Below are 19,328 nucleotides of genomic sequence, written 5' to 3'. Positions count from 1 at the left end.
CAACTGTAACACCCAGTTGTCAATTGATTCATGAAATTTAAGGAGGAATAACAGAGGAACAGCACAATGTAGTGTTCTATGATAAAAGGCTCTAGAATTGTTATTTCATGAAGAATACAAGTATTTACTGAACAGACATGTCAGGAGAGGCGACGGGTCCTCTTTAAAGGGAAACTCTAGTAAAATATGATGACTAATTTCTCTCCTTAGTTATGTGGTTGAAGACCAGGTAGGTTGTCATTCAGGAGACCTGTGTTCTTCTTGCTGGCGTATTTCTTAAACGCAAAACTGGTTCATGTCCGCTGCAGAATTGTTTCCATTATTGCTTATGAAGACTGTTCACTGCCTAATTCTTGTGACTGGGCCCATTTATAGTGTCAGAACCTAGGTTCACGGGAGGATTCTTTTGTCTTCTGGTGGGCAAGTCCAGCCCCTGGCGTATTATAAAGAAAGCATCGCAGCATATTACTTGGCAACTGCTATAGTTAGGGCCTAGAACTATGATGGTAAAGAAGAGTGTACAAATGGTTACGTGTCAGTCCTTCCCTTTGTTAGTAGGGGATGATATGGGCTGGAAAGCATAAATCCTTGTCTGTTCACAAGCTGCAGCGGACCATCCTCCTCTCCCTACAACAGATCACTATGCCTGTCCTTCACTAAGCCTTGTAGATTAACACATCATTTACAAGTACTATGCCAACTATTTTGTCAGACGTGGAGGGTGATCCACTGGCAAGAATCAATAATCTGTTAATCTTCCTGATGGTATAACTTTAAACAGTGGGAATTATAATAATATAAAAATGTAATGCAGCTGAGTTTATTTTGAACTACTTTCTTTGCACATGTGATAACTCCTGAGAAATATAACGCAACCATTTTTTCCTCTGTCTTGTATAATTCCATAGATAATGCATTGCGATATCATGAGTAGCGCCAAAGGATAAGCTTATGGAAATTACAAACCCAGCTCTGCTACATCTACACAATATTCTCATTATAGTGAACAAAGCCATGATATCATTATGGGGGTGTATTGTAAACCACTCCTGATGTTATGGTCAGAGGTCGGCAGGATGGAGAAGTGCGTGAAGACATATGTGTAGAATGCGTGAGGACATATGTGTACAATGCCAGAAGTCACACATTCCTGGGAGTGGATAGGGTGTGGTAGGGACACATCTATAGTCACTGCAGTCTAGCTGCCAATCTTAATTCCCTATTCCTACACCTACTGTTGGGATCTTAAAGAGGCTCTGTCACCACATTATAAGTGCCCTATCTCCTATATAAGGAGATCGGCGCTATAATATAGGTGACAGTGATGCTTTTTATTTCGAAAAACTATCTACAGTATTTTAAACCACTTTATTTTTAGCTTTATGCTAATGAGTTTCTTAATGCCCAAGTGGGCGTGTTTTACTTTAGACCAGGTGGGCGTTGTATAGAGGAGTGTATGACGCTGACCAATCAGTGACCAATCAGCGTCATGCACTTCTCTCCATTAATTTACACTGCACTAGCGATATAGTTATATCGTTATGTGCAGCTACATACACAAACATTAACATTACTGTAGTGTCCTGATAATAATATACATCACTACCAGCCTGGACGTGATGTTTATTCAGAATCTTGACATGTTTGTAGCGTCTCTGTGATTTTCCAGCAAGGCAAGCGTAATCTCATTTGAAATGACAGGTTACATCGTAATCTCGCGAGATTACGCTTGTCTTGCTGGAATCTCACAGAAAACATTCAGAAGTGTCAGGATTCTGAATAAACATCACGTCCAGGCTGGTAGTGATGTATACTCATTATCAGGACACTGTTGTAATGTTATAGTGTATTTATGTGGCTGCACATGGCGATATAGCTATATCGCTAGTGCAGTGTAAATGAATGGAGAGAAGTGCATGACGCTGATTGGTCAGCGTCATACACTCCTCTGTACAACGCCCACTTGGTCTAACGTAAAAACACGCCCACTTGGGCATTAAGAAACTCATTAGCATAAAGCTAAAAATCGCTCATAAAGTGGTTTAAAATAGATTTTTTTAAATAAAAAGCATTACTGTCACCTACATTACAGCGCCGATATCCTTATATAGGAGACAGGGCACTTATAATGTGGTGACAGAGCCTTTTTAGGGTCAAAAGTAAGGGAGGAGACCCATTATGGATATTCATCTAGAAATTTTTTTAAAATATATTGTGGATTTCGTATTGACAGTATAAGTAAATGATGCTTTTGCCAGTACGTCCTTGCACATGTGTATTATTTAAGCACTGGGATGTTTGCGCAATGGCATATATTCCAGCACCAAACAGTACATCAGTGCCTGGAAAGCAAGGGGAATAACGCCCTGAAGTCCTCGCTGGTTCTCCCATGAGATGTACAGTATATTCTAGGGTCATTAAATGAATATTAGATCTGAAATGTACAAAAAGTCCAGTGGACCATTTTTGAATTATTTATCCTTGTGTTCTTTTTTTTGTGTTACAGATTGACTACTCAATGGAGTGTGGAAGATGAAGAGGAGGCTGCCAGGGAGCGGCGCAGACGAGAGCGGCAGCAGCAGGACGAGCTGGGCGGCGAGGGGCAGTCTCCAGAGGATGTGAATGAGGAGGCCTGTTCTCCATCACAAGAGCAGTAAGTCTCCTCTATATTTCTTTTACATCTTTACACTTTTTCTGTAAAACCTACCTGAAATAAAAAATTTGTGCCACGTTAAAATAAATAAATTAAAAAATAAATGTAAAAAAAGTTATTTTTTTAGGTACAGATTTAACAGGGCACCCAATTTGCACAGCTCCTATTGTGGACGGATCCACAGTCCAGTGAGAACAGTAATTCTCATCCCTTTTACCATGGAGGGACCCCTGATTTTTTTTTTATGGTGTCAGGATCAGTGAATATTAACAATAAACCAGTATGAAAATATTCTGCAAATAAATGAGCTCTAGCTTTTCTCTAGATATCAATGAGCTATAGATATAATTTCTACAGACGCAGGGGAGGGCGCTGTTGTTTACATAGATCTCATCCTAATAATTTGTTACAATGTATCAGTGTAGGTAAAAAGACTCAAGGCTCACATATGATTTCTTAACTTGATACAATTATAGCAAAAAATCCAGCTGTGAGAAGTGTTAAGTCTGTGTGGGTTCTCAGCCGGTAAATTCACACAATATTATTTCCAGCCACTGACAGCAAGCATAGATCTTAAAAATGGAGAGGAATTTTAATTGAAACAGGAAATATATTACACGTGGCATAACTTATCACTATGTACTAATAAAGCTATATAAGAAAACTCCCCTTATACGCCCTTCACATATGGTACTACCACCCCGGTATTAAAAGGGGGAGCACTGTGTCATAATATAAAAATCTAGTATATATTTGTAAACATAGTATATATGAGTATCAGGCATGATAAAAAAAAAATGATTTCAATAGATTGCATGTGTTCTTAGATAATTTATATTATTAACATGACAGCCCATGTAAAGAGATAAGAATGTGACCTCAGGCCGTGTCTTATGATCTTCAAAGTTGATTTTAAAGTCGTAAAAGTTTCATGTTAGTAAACGCTGTATTTAGACATGAATCCAACATGTTTCTGAATGGCCACGTAATAATTATATGTGTTCAGATAATAATTCATGTTACATTGTTCATGATACTAGTAGAAATGTGTCTAAAATAAGAGAAAGTGTACACTAAAAAAAATTTCTGTAATACTAATAACCCTTAACCTAACTCGAAATAAGGGAAAAAAAACACAAAATAATTAGTAAATTAAGTGGCTTATTGTGTTTAGTGGATTATTGAATCATATAAATGTATTTGCATAGTATATTCCCATTTATAGAGACCGCAGAGCTCTGTAGGACACCCAAATAATTTCAGCACTGCTCAGAAATTAACTTAAAAGGGGTTTTCTGGGATATAACTTTGCTGATCTAGCCTTAGGGTAGTCCATCAATGTATAATTATGGGGGTCCCACTTCAGAGACCCCCACCAATCAGCAGAATGAAGGGGATGAATCAGAACGATCACTCAAATAGATGTTGCTATGCCAGGTACTGCAGTAGAGGAGCCATGGCGCTGTTGCTCTTTGTTCTGCTGATCGCTGGGGATCCCAGGGTTGGGACCCCCAAATCGATAATGCATTAAAGGGGTTGTCCAGGTTGGGGGCTGATTTTTATACTGATAACCTATCCACAGGATAGGTCATCAATATATGATCGGTGGGGGTCTAACACCCATACCCCGCACTGATCAGCTGTTTTGGCTGCCTCCAGGCACCGAAAGCTATGCAGGGTCGGTGCCAGAAGCAGAAGGCTCTGACCACAGTATGACGGCCATGCTGGGTTACTGCAGCTCTGCTCCAATTCACTTTAATAAGAGCAGAGCTGCAGTACTGCTGCTATACAGGGGTCAGAACCTTGACCCCCTGTATAACTTCCGGCACCTGGAGGCAGTCGGAACCACTGATCGGTGAAGGGTCCAGAGTCAATCATCACCACATTCTGTGGCAGTGAGTTCCAAAGTCTCACAGCTCTTACAGTAAAGAATCCTCTTTCATGTCCCTTCTTATATTTTTACGGGTCTGTGTATGAAGAGATTATTAGACAGATCTTTGCGTTGACTTGCAGTATATTTATACATAATTCTCTTAACATAATTCTTATCATGTTCATAGATAACAATAGGGTCAATCTTCCTACAGAACCGTGAAAAGTTCATGACATCTCGGCTATTATGAATTCGGCTTCTTTCCTCGGGCCTATATTCGCACTTTCTTTCACCATGACACTGCCCCTGTCACATGCGGCCCTGTATTCAGTAATAGTGAGTAGACAGGACATTGCCTCCCACACGATCTGCAGATAATTCAGATAACTGTGCCATGAACATTCCTGTGTCTAATGAATAGATTTTCATGGACGAATGGGATATAAAGTCTTCATGAAACGTAACATAGTTGTATGTGTCCTTAGGCTTCATGCACACAACAAGGAGAATGTATGGTGGGAGACGGAGTTGCTGCGGCTCCATATAACAGAGCCGCGAGCACTCAATATGACTCAGTATTGTTCTCTGTAGGGCGCTGTAGTATGGAGTTATTCTTCCCTGTTGTATTTCATATACCTCTTTAGGAAATTGAGGGCAAAGGGGCTCATAGAAGTCAATGGGTGGCAATTATGGCTCTGCAACTTCGTTTTTTATACGCCAGTCTTAAACGGATGTGCGTTGAAGAAAGATGTGCCAAATGTATTAAATGGCGCACACCTCTTAATAAATTTGGTACCTTTTGGGCTGTTTTAAAGACAGTAATTGAAATCAAATTTATTGCAATGTAAAGTTTGCTACATCTGTATGCGTGTAACTTCCGTTATACTTTTAAAGCTGCTCCAAAGGCCTAATATTTATGCAGGAATCACTGGACTTCTATGGTGGAGTGGAGGGTAACAGTGGAGGTCTAGGTCCTATCTAGGCAATGCTACCCTATTTCTATGTTATAAAATAGACACCTGTGCTCATAGGGGAGCACTTCTGGGCAAAACGACACCACTATCGCTGCCCCACAATGCAAAGTAAAAGCCAATACAAAAAAGTGTGCTACAAGATATAAATATGAAGGTTTAAAGGCTATGTACACCTTTAAGTGGATTTTTTTTTTTACATCATTGTCTTTCATGTTTTTAATCACTTTTCTAATTGATTTGTATTTTTTAAAAAAATACTTTTAACAATACAGCTTCTATGTATCCTACATACATAGAAGCTGGATCGTTCTCTCAGCTAATTCCATCAGTTCAACTGAACTGACGGCTTGGCTGAGAGAGGGTCCTGTGTGTTTCTGATACAGACGAGCGACCTACTATCCATCACATCTAAGTTGACGAACTTAAATGTGATCAATATTACCTGTGTATCTCTGTTCAACTGAACTGACGGAATTAGCTGAGAGAGAATGATACAGCTTCTATGTATACAGGGTACATAGAAGCTGTATAGTAAAAAGTAATACAATTGTTTACTAAAACTCAATTCAAAAAGTAATTAAAGCACAAAAAACATTTCTTTAATAGAAAAAAAACAATCAAAGGTGTATTATTTCATTGTATTATTGTGTTATTTTACATATATTCACTTTATTATACACTTGTCATTTTTAGGGTGGTACTGAAGCCAGCAGGACCTTGGGAGACTGAGGAAGATGAGGGATTTAGTGACTGGTCACAGAAGTTGGTGCAGAGGAAGCAGAAAGGAGCAACTCAAGTCACAGAAGAAAGAGAGGAATTCAGACAACCGGAAGGAGAACAGAGTGAAGTTGTAGGAAACACAGAGGAAGAAGTTGGAGATCAACAGCCAAAACCAGAAGAGGAAGAAGACGAAGGGACTTCTCGCTATGAAGCAACTGAGGTACCTCTAATAACCTAATCTCATGTGTAGGGAATAGCAGTGGGTTAAAGAATATATTCACATGTTTGCAACCAATTTTATTACTCCACTGCATCTAAGCTAAGCCAGTGGGTGCAATACTATGGTCTGAGTGGTCTCCTAAACTCACTCAAGTTTACACTGTAAATTAAACGTGTTCCTCGCCCATGTGGATCAATGAGACAAACTTTCCATAGCTCCTATAATGTCAAACATATTTGCCAAGTATCCTACTATTTTATTCAATTCTTTATTTTTTAACAGGTGAATGATGAACCAGATCCCTGCAACTATGAATGCAGCAGCCATGAGACCAGTACATCAGAGGCACTGACCGTCACTTCCTGCCAATGGGAAACACGGTACAAGTTCTTCATTATTTTAAAATCTTTTTTCATTTATTTTTTTAATTTTGGATTTAAATTCTAAGAAAGAAAATTCTAAAAAATAAGTACATCCAGAGATAGCTAACGTTGCCAGGTTTGTTTACCATAAGTGGGGGTTATTCAGTTAATTTCTACTATTTTATTAAGCCATGATCATTAAACATATGAGCATTTAGAAAACTGAATGGAATCTACAAGACGTATCCATAGAACATCTGATCCACAACTATATGTAGAACTAAATTGTACAGGTAGGAGCTGTAGGATTCTTATCGAGGATGGTTTGCAGACTATGAGGCTATGTTCACACTGAGTTTTTTGCAGGAGGAAAATTCCTCCTGCAAAAACGGCTCCAGACGGTTTTTGCACAGTGGTTTGACAAAAACTCGTCAAAACACTCGTCGAGTCGTCTTTTTCCTCTTTCTGACTCATTGAAATGGGGTTTTGGAGGCGGAAACCGCCTCAAGATGGGTCATGGCGCTTCTTTTTACCGCGACGCGTTTTTTTTACTCGTGGTAAAAAAAACTCGTCCAACTCCAATTGAAATCAATGGGAGGCATTTTCGGGCGGTTTTTGAGGAGTTTTGCGGCGCGGTTTCCACGTCAAAAAACTCGTCAAAAAACTCAGTGTGAACAGGGCCTCAAGGTCATAAGGTTTAAGGTCACAAGGTTTAAATTCTTTACAGTAAGGGGAATGGTCTACAAAAGACCTATGGGGTGGGGACATTGGCACCTTAAAATAACTTTTTACAGCCCTAATATAATGGTTTTTTTTTCATTTGTTTTTCATCTTAGAGAGTCTAATGATAATGAAGAAGAGAACAGAACACCAAGTCCATATCCAAGAGAAGAATCTCTTAATCTTGAGGAAGAGAGCGGAATAAGAGAAGAGACATTTGAGCCTTATAATGATCAGGTAGTCCCAAACACTCCTAATTATATATAGTCTGTGGTATTCTTATTCTCTCATTATAAAGACAAGAAATTCAACAGATAGAAAACTATCTGAATCCATTGGTCTTGGCAACTGGGACACTGGTTACTCTAAATTTACGATGAATGGAGATCTTTGAAATTTCCATTCAAAAATGAGTTTTCTGCTTTTTGGTTGGACTTTCGAGCACCAGAAGACCCTTTTTTAGAACTTCACACAACTCAGCTCCAACCCACAAAAAGCATTACCTTTATTGATGTCATAGAATAGGGCAGTTATGCCCACCAGGTCATGTGGTGCATTACAGATGCCTCAATTACCCTGAAAATCCACCTTAGTCAATGTGTACTGTATATAATTATTAGCCTATATTCCCTCACCATTTGATATGTATATTTGGAATAATTATTGATTAAATATCTATATTGGACTCTATAAAGTATTAATAGTAAACATAATGAAGCAAGTTCTTTATGTTTGACTAACATCATACAACGTTTTCTGAAATAGATACATGTACTAAAATGTTGGTTTTATTCTTTGGCTAATGATACAGACAGAATCACACAGTGAGAGATGGAGGTCCGAAGAAGTGAAAAGGCAGTCAGTGAGCAGTGATGGAGAAGACAATGAAGCCGATATTACAGTGAAGGTAATTACTGTTACCTTAAGCTGGCTGCACATGGATGGGTGTCCCAACAGCACTGACTGTCAGTGGTACATCGACCCACCCCCTGAGCTCCTCGTGGGTGTGACTAATGTGAGCAGTGTAGCAGGGAGCCAATTCTTCAATTTTCTATGAGAATCAAAAGATGGATCAGCTGGAGATTTATAACATATTGACCAATGCTTTTGATCGTCAGATTGGGCCGAAATATTGGGCTGCGTGGTCAGCTTTCGCTATACATGTTTTTAACCAAATAAACTACTCACATATCTGTTGACTTATGTAGGAGATCAGCAGCACAACCAGGTCAATTTTCATCAGCAGGAAAGGACAACTTCCCAATCATGGGTAGTGCACGCAGCAAAAAGAGTCCCCCGGTCCAAGGGAAGCAAATGTATACAAATTGGAGAAAGGAACTGCAGCACTCAGGATTATCCAACAAAAGTGTATTTTATTCACCAAGCGTAAAAACACTTGCAATGTTTCAACCCAACATGGGTCTTTATCAAGCAGAGTTGAAACGTTGCAAGTGTTTTTATGCTTGGTGAATAAAATACTCTTTCGTTGGATGATCCTAAGTGCTGCAGTTCCTTTCTCCAATGTGTATATATCTGTTGACTTAACCATTCATAAGTCTGGAGTCATAGGGGCTCAGGCATCATTGCAATTACACCAGATATCTGGCCAGATGTATAAAGGTTCCCATCCAGTTTTAGAGAAACAAACAACTTTTTCCATTATGTCGGGGAAAAGGAGGCCTACCGGTCACACAAGTGACACTGATTTACTTTTCGTCTTCGAAATGTTAGGGTGAACATCTCCAGGTTAGACATGGTTTTGTTCAGTAGTAAGGGCTATATTCCAGAGCATATGTTTGCAGTACTGTAGAATACAACCCTCACTAAACTGCTTCCCAGACTACTGTTCAACCGGTACGCCAGTCTTTACAAATGACATTCATTGTGAACAGAGATAAAGGTCCTATAGATAAATAATGCTGTCGGCTTGTGTGGACGTGGTCACTGGGCAAAAGGTAGTGATTCAACCCATCACTTTCTCCATGGGACATGGATGTATTCATTATGATGTGTAGGACACCCAAATACAAATTTCCATGGGAATCTTTGGGTAGAAATATATACTTCTTCACATTCTGTATTCCACTTTTGTGCTCCACCCTGCAGAGCTATTTCCAAATACTTTGCTGCTCAATAGGCATAATAATAACTTTTCTGTTTTCCAAATAATTAGGTTACTGAGAGAGCAGAGGTTCTGAACCGCTCCATCCAGAAGAGGTACATTTTGCTTTGCCAATGAAAATAACCATATTATGATGTTTTCAAGAATGAATAATGCCATATGAATGCTGACAGATTTACCTTTAGTCGTAAACTGGACCATCAATCACAATAAATCATGTTTTACTTTATAGAATTTAACAGATAGAGCAAACATCATAGCAGTTCTCAGTTACACGTAATACAGACCGTTAACAGGGCAAGTTTCATAGAAAATAGGGACATGGCCAACAAGCAAAGTAGAACTAGAGAAGTGAAGGGGTTAATTTTACATTCCCTGATGGTAGTAAAGCTTTGTTAGCACTTGCATCGGGGCCACAGTTTATAACTCATTGCTGGATCCATTGTAGAAATGATATCGTTGACTGTCCAAAGAGGTAGCTCGGGAATAATCAGGTCATGTGACCAGGGTGCCAGTAGGGGTGCGAGCAACGTCCGGTTCCTTCGTAGTGTGTTTTTGATGGGAAAAAAAGTGCTGCTTTTCTTCCCGTCATAGAGTATCTGACGGAACTGCTGAGGGAGGCTCCAAACGGCAGTGGGAGAAAAGCCTAAAGGATAACATTTTACATTCTCTAGTGATCTAGGGCAGTGAAGGGGTCAAAAATTCAGGTTGCAACGGTAGGGTCCCTAAAAAATGGGGAAGAGATGCTTGTTTTGTATTTACATACATTTTTATTGTAGGCGAGTACAAGTTGTGATAACAAGAATTATATTATTATGTCTTATCAGTGACATAACAGGAACTTTTTGTCATTTTCTTCATTATTCATTAAACCGGTGATCTGGTCGTGGAACCTAAATTATTTTTTCTCCTGGTTTTGTCAATTCTTCTGCCAGTTCAAAAGAGATGCTGAACAGTTTGTTATAAAAATATAACCCTTATCCTCTAATATTATTAGCTGTGCATTTTTAATATAAAATATGAGATTAGTCAATGTCTCGCTTCTTTCTTACCTGTTTTTCCTTTTCGTCCACCTGCATCTCATCCTTTCCCTGTGTGACCTTACTTTGCAATGTGAGCATACTCTATGACCTTCTTTTCTTACATACAGTAATAGTATGAAGAGAAGTGAGCCACCTCTCCCAATAAACAAGATTGATGACCGCCTGGAACAGTACACACATGCTATAGAGGTATTAAAGTGTAGATATTTCTCAGTGCTGCCAATGTATTAGTGGTTTTGTTTAGAAAGCGTAATAATTTCATATATTATATACTTCTGTAGAATATCTATCATTCAGATTTTTGATGTGTGTACAATAGACTGTTTAATTTCGGGTGTTTTCTTCTATTCCCTACACAGACATCCTCTAAAACAGGACGCTTGGTTCGGCAGCCATCTCTAGAACTGTTGAGTCCAGCAGATGCCGTGTCAACCAAGAAGAACCTATGGGAGTCAGGGGACGTCACCACAGCATCTAAGTTATCCCCTTGCAAGGTAAGACCCACGTATGGACATATGGGGTGTATATCAGTAAAGTGCATCATTTATTTGTAAGGTATTTGTAAGGTATTTGTTGAGGATGACTACACCCAAAAATAAAGGTGGACTGTCATATAAGTCATCCCCTTCCCAGGTTAAACTCACCTGAGTTTATGTTTTGGTGGTTCAGCCGTTCATATAACGCTGTCACTGCTGTCCTGATTCCTGCTTATTAACCGATTCACAGGACCAGGTGACGATCTTCTTGCTTGTGATGGGCACCATCAGATGATTCTGGGCAACTGATCTTAGGACAAATAGTGATGAGATTATTTTTTTGCCCAATTCCTTATAGTTTGGATCCTTATATCATCTTTTCTTCCCATTAGGCTTCAGTGACATAAATATTCAAGCTCAGTCAATCTGAGTGTGCCTTATCAGATCTTTCAGTGTTTGGAAAGTATTTATCCATAGCTGGCTTAAAGAGGACCTGTCACCTCTCCGGACATGTCTGTGTTAGTAAATACCTGAATTCTCCATGAAATAAAAATTTTGGAGTTTATTTTCTTAGAACTTTTTACATCGAGCCTTTCCTCTGTTATTCCTCCTAGAAATGTAAGATTATATTGACAACTGGGCGTTACCATTTCACTAGTCAATAGGCCGTGTCCCTATACAGTCCGACACAGTAAGCTCTGGTTGGACATTGTAAAGCTGGCCATATATTTTAAATAGCTTTCGGCTGACCACTCGTTCGGCCGATGGCTATTCCTCCCGACTCCCCCATATACATGCACTCTCGGCTCGGCATTCAATATGCGCGACCCTTCTATCACCTGCTGTCAGGGGAGAGTTGGGATGCCGCCATAAATATTAGATGGTCAGATGGTCCTGCCAAAATCGTCGGGGTTTGGCCGACGTACAGCTAATGTTTATGGCCAGTTTAAGTGTTAAGGGACACACCCTATTGACTAGAAAAACTGTAACACCTTGTTGTCAATTTATTAAAGGATAAACACAAAGTTCTGAGAAAACATGTTCCTGAATTGTTATTTTAAGGGGAATGCAAATATCGACCCATTTTTTTATTATTTATTTTAAATATAATACTATTACAGCCATTACTGTCGGGGGTTTAGGATATAACTGCATACTGTTATACAGTACATTGAAGGCAGTATGGAAAAGTGTAAAGTATGTCTATATAGGAGATTTGGTGCTCTGTATGAGAGAAACAGAGCTCCGACCGCTATAAACATATATGGGGAAGTTAATCAGCACAGAATTTTAGATCTAAAAACATGATGATAAAAGGTGAAGATTCACGTGACACAGAGGCAACAGTCTGGATTGACATGTCACATGCGGTCTATTACCCTAGTAGACTGTTAGGACTGTTATATACCAAACATTTGTCTACAATGCAATCTAGATGTCTGGTGGAGATTCAGCATTACAAGGTTTCCTTTTCGCCGGAGCTACAGTATAATGACACTAGGTCCATATCAGTAAAGTCTACCATTGGCCTTGATCTTAGCAAGTGTTTTGATACAAAAGGAACGCCGGTGTGAGATAATGTCTAGCGATATCAGAAATACAACTAATAATATATCTGACAACTGTTGATTCATTATATAGGACACAGAAGGCATAAACATTGCTGTATCGGACATGATCAACCAGTGGGGTAAAGGGAAATCTGAACCAGACGGCCCTGCAACTCCTCAAAAAGTCACAGTAAGTTAGGTCTTCCATGACGTCTAAGTATTTATGTGTGAAGAAGGGATTATTGGCAACCACTTGTTACCTTCATGTATCGCAGGAAGTGAAGCCGGGAGATGTTCTCAGCAAAAAGAGCTTATGGGAGCAGAACTCCAAGTCATCACAGAGTAATAAGGTAAACTTTCCATGTAGACATACTGATATTATAAACCATGATCATGATTTAGAAAATGTTCTCAATTCTTACATCCACAGGATAGGTCATCAGTATATGATCAGTGGGGGTCCGACACCCCGACCCTGCACCAATCAGCTGTTGCGGCTGCCTCCAGGCACTGGATGTTGTGCAGTGGTCGGTGTCGGAAGATGGCTCCAGTCCACAGTATAGCGGCAGAGCAGCTTCAGAACACCGACCACTGCATAACATCCAGTGCTGGCAGCTGCCGGAAAAGTTAATTGGTACGGGGTCTGGGTGTCAGACTCCCACCGATCATATACTGATGACCTATCCTGTGGATGGATCATCAGTAAGAAAAACTGCCCCGTGCCTGGGCAATCCCTTTAAAGGGTATGTGCAAGTCATAAATACCCCATCGCTCCATAAATCCCATGTGCCAATCAGTCAAAATATATAGTTCCACACTATTGTCAGGTTGTCTAGCACATGGTTCTCCCTTTTGCTCTGATTACAATAATCCTTAAGCCTAAGAACAGATAGGAAGGGGCTGGCTGGACATGTGCCTTGGGTGCTGTGTTCCAAGGGGCACCAACAAGCCACCACTGTCCAATTTCATCATCTACTTGGAGAGGGTAAGGCAGGCCATATATTTTGTTCGGTCGACAGCTATTTCTCCCGAATCCACCATGCACATGCCAAGCGTGCATGTGTTCTCTTACCTAATAAAGAACAAAAGTATCACCTGAACAGAAAAGACGCGTAACCAATAATTATAGAGCTTACTCATCCCCACTCCGGTCCTGGTGCTTGCTAACAAAGGGTTACTGTGGATGATTAAAGTCATGCATGTAGCTAATATCAGAAATGTAGATGGATTATGACAATATAGACATCATTTACATGTGTCATCTTACTATACACATTAAAGTGAGTGTTAACTGTTTTACCCAAAATGGAACAAATTGGTGTATGTACAAAATAGAAAAATAACTGACTGTTAGGCCGGGTTCACACGTAGCATAAATACTGAAGATTTTACACAAAATATTGCAGTAGCAGCAAAGTGGATGAGATTTGAACAAATTTCATCCACACGCTGCAAAAACCTGCCGAAAAAAACATTCTTAAATTGGCCTGCGGTCCGTTTTTTTTAATCCACAGCATGTCAATTATGTTGCAGAATCGCTGGTTTCCTGTTGCGGTTTTACCCCATTGAATTCATTGGACAGGTGAAACCCGCAATAAATAGCAGAGGTTGCGATTTTCATGGCGGATTCAGGCATAAAAAAACGCAACTCCAAAAAAAATAATCTCATACTTACCCAGATCTCTCTTCTCCTGCATCTAGCCCGGCCTCCAGGGATGACGTTTCATCCCATGTGACTGCTGCAGCCAATTACAGGCTGCAGCGGTCACATGGAATGAAGTGTCATCCAAGGAGGCCGGACTGCAGGACGTCAGAGGAACGCGTCGCCATGGCTATGGGTAAGTATGAGCTTTTTTTTACCTGCTATTTTCCGCAGCGGACATTCTGGACAAAAAACTGCACCACAATGTGGTGCGGTTTTTCGTCCGGAATTCCCTGCGTCGTCCAGGGCGGATACGCTGTGTAATTTTATACAGCATATCCGCCCTGTATGAACATATCCTTCTACTATGTTTTCAAAAGACCTTGTAAGCAGAGCAAGAGGTAGGGCTTTGTTTTGGGTTGAATTACCCCTCAATTCTAAACAGAAATAAAATAATCAGATTTCAGCTTTTGTTGATCGAAGGCAAATTAGTAAATTACAAGAAGCAATCTGATTGGGTTCTTTATGCATCTTTTTTGTCTGCACTTGATTTTATACCTGAGGCCCAATGTTCTTTATTTAGGAAAACTATTTCAGACAAAAAGTGGAGGGTGTCCAAAGCAACCAATCACAACTGCTTTTGTTTTTTATCCGGCATTAGAAAAAAAATATATTGGTATAGGGTATGTTCACACGGAGTGTTTTCGGCCATGCTTCGGGCCGTAAACGTCCCGAAAAATGGCTGAAAAATCGGAAGCAGAACGCTTCGAAACATCTGCCCATTGATTTCAATGGGAAAAACGGCGTTCTGTTCCGACGGGGCGTTTTTTACGCGTCCATTTTTCAATATGGGCCCATAAAAAAACGGCTGCGAAAAAGACGTGCATGTCACTTCTTCAGCTGTTTTTGGTGCCGTTTCTCATAGACTCTATAGAAAAACACTCCAAAACGTCGAAAAATGCAACTTTGATTAAAAAACGTCTGAAAATCAGGAGCTGTTTTCCCTTGAAAACAGCTCCGTATTTTCAGAAGTTTTTTATTTTCGTGTGTGCACATACCCTTACATTTTCTTTGAACTAGTTTCCATGAATGTATTTCTTTTCGTTGCTTATATAGCGCCAAAATATTCTACAGTGATGTACAGAAATTGTTACCATTCGCATCAGTCAACTGCGCTATTGATTCCGTCGAAAAAACGGAAACCTGCCGGAACGGTGACAAACGTAAACCATTGGCAATGTCTCTGTCACCATTGATATCAATGGTTATGCAAACGGAAGCTGTGGTTTCCGTTTGACTTTCCGTTGCGGGGTTCCACGACGGAAACCTCTGACGGAACCTCGGAACGGAAAGCGAACGCTGATGTGAACCAGCCCTTAACTTCCGTTGCATTCAGTCAGGCTCTGTTCACATCTGCGTTGGGGTCCCGTTCTGACGTTCCGTCAGAGGTTTCCGTCAGAACAAGACCCTGAGCAGACACAAACTGACACCGACGGAAACCAGAGGTTTCCGTCTCCGTCACCATTGATTTCAATAGTGACGGAGACGGTGCCCATGGTTTCCGTTTGCCTCTTTTGTGCACCGGACTAGTCGTTTTGCCGAAAGCAATAGCGTAGTCGACTACGCTATTGCTTTTCTATTGCTTCCAGCAAAACGACTGATCCGGTGAACAAACGGAGACATCAATGGTGATGGAGACGGAAACCTCTGGTTTCATCTGTATCTGCTCAGGGTCCCGTTCTGACGGAAACCTCCGACGGAACGTCAGAACGGGACCCAAACGGAGATGTGAACAGAGCCTCAGTCTGTAGTTTTTTATTTTTATTTGAACGGATCCATTAGAACGGATGCAACAACGCAGATGTGAACGAAGCCTAATAAAGACCAGTAAATGTCTGGACATTTGTATACTGTATGTGGTCTTTACAATTTTATACTTATCTGTGATATATTTGGACTTAAGCTGAAGAAGTTTTATTAAATAATGTTTTATTATTTAGCAACTATTCATAACATTTATTATTATTATTATTAGGGATTTAAAAGTCTCCATACATAGAGAAAATGGTCACTTCTTTCACAAACTTAGACTTCATTTACAAAACATATGCATTAAATGCTTGATATTCCTTTGAATTCACTCACAGATACATCTCTTCCCATCAGTGGAGAACATGAGCTAACCCGACTAGTGTTAATAGCATAATTGTCTTTTCCTTTCCATATTGAGTGGACTGAGGAACTTAAAAGGGTTATCCAGGTTTAAAAAAAAAAAATTATGACTATCTTCAGGATAAGCCTTCAATATTAGATGAGTGGGGGTTCGACTCTCAGCACCCCCGTCGATCAGCTGTTTGAAAGGGCCGCGTCACTCGTACGAGCACCACAACCTCCTCATTGTTTAAATGGTGCAAAGGCACCGCAGAACCTTCAAACAGCTGATCACCAGGGGAGCCGAGAGTCGGACCCCCACAGATCAACCCTTTAGCAGCTGCATGTCCTGCCTCTATGGTACATACGCCCTTGTTTCAAAGGCTACTTCACAGGACCACAGTGACCAATGTAGGAACTTGGAAATGATAAGGCCTAGAATGTATGGAGACTCCTATGTATGGAGACTTTTCAATCATCCGGTATTTTAAACGCAATAAATTGCTATCATTTTACAAAAAAAAGTCAAGTCAGGAATTAGACTATGATTATATAGCCACTGAAGGATACTATTTTAAAATGTTAAAGAACAGAACATTTACTCCCAGACTGACCTTTGACATGGTCTTTCCCATAGAGTATGACGCCAAAATACAAATTTGTTCCAACTGGACATGGAAAATATGAGAAGGTCAGGATGGAGGAACCTTGATGAGGTAATCTAAAAACTCCTTCTATGCATCTTTCTCTTCATTCTTTCCTTATAACTCTCAGACCTTGTTCACACGGCAGGCGCTTATAACAAGCCTTCTATTGTCTTCAATGGGAAACCGCCCTGTTGTTCATACGGCGAGGGGGGGGATGTGGGATTTTGAGCGGGCAGAAGTACGAAAAAAAATGACATGTCACTTCTTGACACGGTTTCTGAATCGGGTAACCTCTGGCAGATTAGACCCATTGAATAGGGCTTTTAAACTTCAAGCGGAAACACCGCAGTTTTTACTGCAAAACCATGGCAGAACTCCGAGGGTCAGCTTTGGATTTCTGTTGCGGTTTCTTGCCATTTTCACGCCAGATTTTTCCCCATGAAAAATCTTTCGTGTGAACATAGCCTTACTCATCCTCTTGACTCTCGTTCCTCTTTTCAATCTAATAATTTATCCTTCCAACACATTCAAAAAATGGGCAAACTTCAGCATTTTAGTTGCTGATGGCACACAGCTGAAGTTTTCCACCATGGAAGCTTTCGTTTGAAAAGAACAGAAAACATGTTCCTTTAAGTTCATTGGTTTAGTAAAGATAAGAACATGCATCTATAGGGGGCAACACATACAGTGAAGGAAATAAGTATTTGATCCCTTGCTGATTTTGTAAGTTTGCCCACTGTCAAAGACATGAACAGTCTAGAATTTTTAGGCTAGGTTAATTTTACCAGTGAGAGATAGATTATATTAAAAAAAATACAGAAAATCACATAGTAAAAATTATATATATTTATTTGCATTGTGCACAGAGAAATAAGTATTTGATCCCCTACCAACCATTAAGAGTTAAGCCTCCTCCAGACCAGTTACACGCTCCAAATCAACTTGGTGCCTGCATTAAAGACAGCTGTCCTAAATGGTCACCTGTATAAAAGACTCCTGTCCACAGACTCAATTAATCAGTCTGACTCTAACCTCTATAACATGGGCAAGACCAAAGAGCTTTCTAAGGATGTCCGGGACAAGATCATAGACCTGCACAAGGCTGGAATGGGCTACAAAACCATAAGTAAGACGCTGGGTGAGAAGGAGACAACTGTTGGTGCAATAGTAAGAAAATGGAAGACATACAAAATGACTATCAATCGACATCGATCTGGGGCTCCATGCAAAATCTCACCTCGTGGGGTATCCTTGATCCTGAGGAAGGTGAGAGCTCAGCCGAAAACTACACAGGGGGAACTTGTCAATGATTTCAAGGCCGCTGGGACCACAGTCACCAAGAAAACCATTGGTAACACATTACGCCTAATGGATTAAAATCCTGCAGTGCCTGCAAGGTCCCCCTGCTCAAGAAGGCACATATACAGGCCCGTCTGAAGCTTGCAAATGAACATCTGGATGATTCTGAGAGTGATTGGGAGAAGGTGCTGTGGTCAGATGAGACTAAAATTGAGCTCTTTGGCATTAACTCAACTCGCCGTGTTTGGAGGAAGAGAAATGCTGCCTATGACCCAAAGAACACCGTCCCCACTGTCAAGCATGGAGGTGGAAACATTATGTTTTGGGGGTGTTTCTCTGCTAAGGGCACAGGACTACTTCACCGCATCAATGGGAGAATGGATGGAGCCATGTACCATCAAATCCTGAGTGACAACCTCCTTCCCTCCACCAGGACATTAAAAATGGCTCGTGGCTGGGTCTTCCAGCACGACAATGACCCGAAACATACAGCCAAGGCAACAAAGGAGTGGCTCAAAAAGAAGCACATTAAGGTCATGGAGTGGCCTAGCCAGTCTCCAGACCTTAATCCCATCGAAAACTTATGGAGGGAGCTCAAGATCCGAGTTGCCAAGCGACAGCCTCGAAATCTTAATGATTTACAGATGATCTGCAAAGAGGAGAGGGCCAAAAATCCATCTAACATGTGTGCAAACCTCATCATCAACTACAAAAAACGTCTGACTGCTGTGCTTGCCAACAAGGGTTTTGCCACCAAGTATTAAGTCTTGTTTGCCAAAGGGATCAAATACTTATTTCTCTGTGCACAATGCAAATAAATATATATAATTTTGACAATGTGATTTTCTTTTATTTTTTTTATACAATCTATCTCTC

At 40.4% G+C, this 19,328-nt stretch overlaps 1 protein-coding gene across 2 annotated transcripts in view; it reads left to right on the top strand.

Annotated features, from left to right (window-relative positions):
* LSP1 (lymphocyte specific protein 1) overlaps nt 1-19,328 on the top strand; it is a 59,156-nt gene that overhangs the window by 34,676 nt on the left and 5,152 nt on the right. For both annotated transcript variants that reach the window (XM_075837626.1, XM_075837627.1), the window contains exons 2-12: nt 2,507-2,653; nt 6,194-6,440; nt 6,723-6,820; nt 7,639-7,759; nt 8,334-8,429; nt 9,696-9,739; nt 10,795-10,876; nt 11,047-11,181; nt 12,805-12,903; nt 12,989-13,063; nt 17,144-17,222. In XM_075837626.1, the coding sequence (XP_075693741.1) occupies nt 2,507-2,653; nt 6,194-6,440; nt 6,723-6,820; nt 7,639-7,759; nt 8,334-8,429; nt 9,696-9,739; nt 10,795-10,876; nt 11,047-11,181; nt 12,805-12,903; nt 12,989-13,063; nt 17,144-17,218 (1,219 nt within the window). In that variant the 3' untranslated portion in view covers nt 17,219-17,222. The remainder of the gene's footprint in view (nt 1-2,506; nt 2,654-6,193; nt 6,441-6,722; nt 6,821-7,638; nt 7,760-8,333; nt 8,430-9,695; nt 9,740-10,794; nt 10,877-11,046; nt 11,182-12,804; nt 12,904-12,988; nt 13,064-17,143; nt 17,223-19,328) is intronic.

The sequence above is a fragment of the Rhinoderma darwinii genome, chromosome 9 (genome assembly GCF_050947455.1).
Source record: "Rhinoderma darwinii isolate aRhiDar2 chromosome 9, aRhiDar2.hap1, whole genome shotgun sequence".
Taxonomy (NCBI): Eukaryota; Metazoa; Chordata; class Amphibia; order Anura; family Rhinodermatidae; genus Rhinoderma; species Rhinoderma darwinii.
The sequence above is the reverse complement of the archived record's forward strand: the minus strand, read 5'-3'. Positions and strand labels throughout refer to the sequence as shown.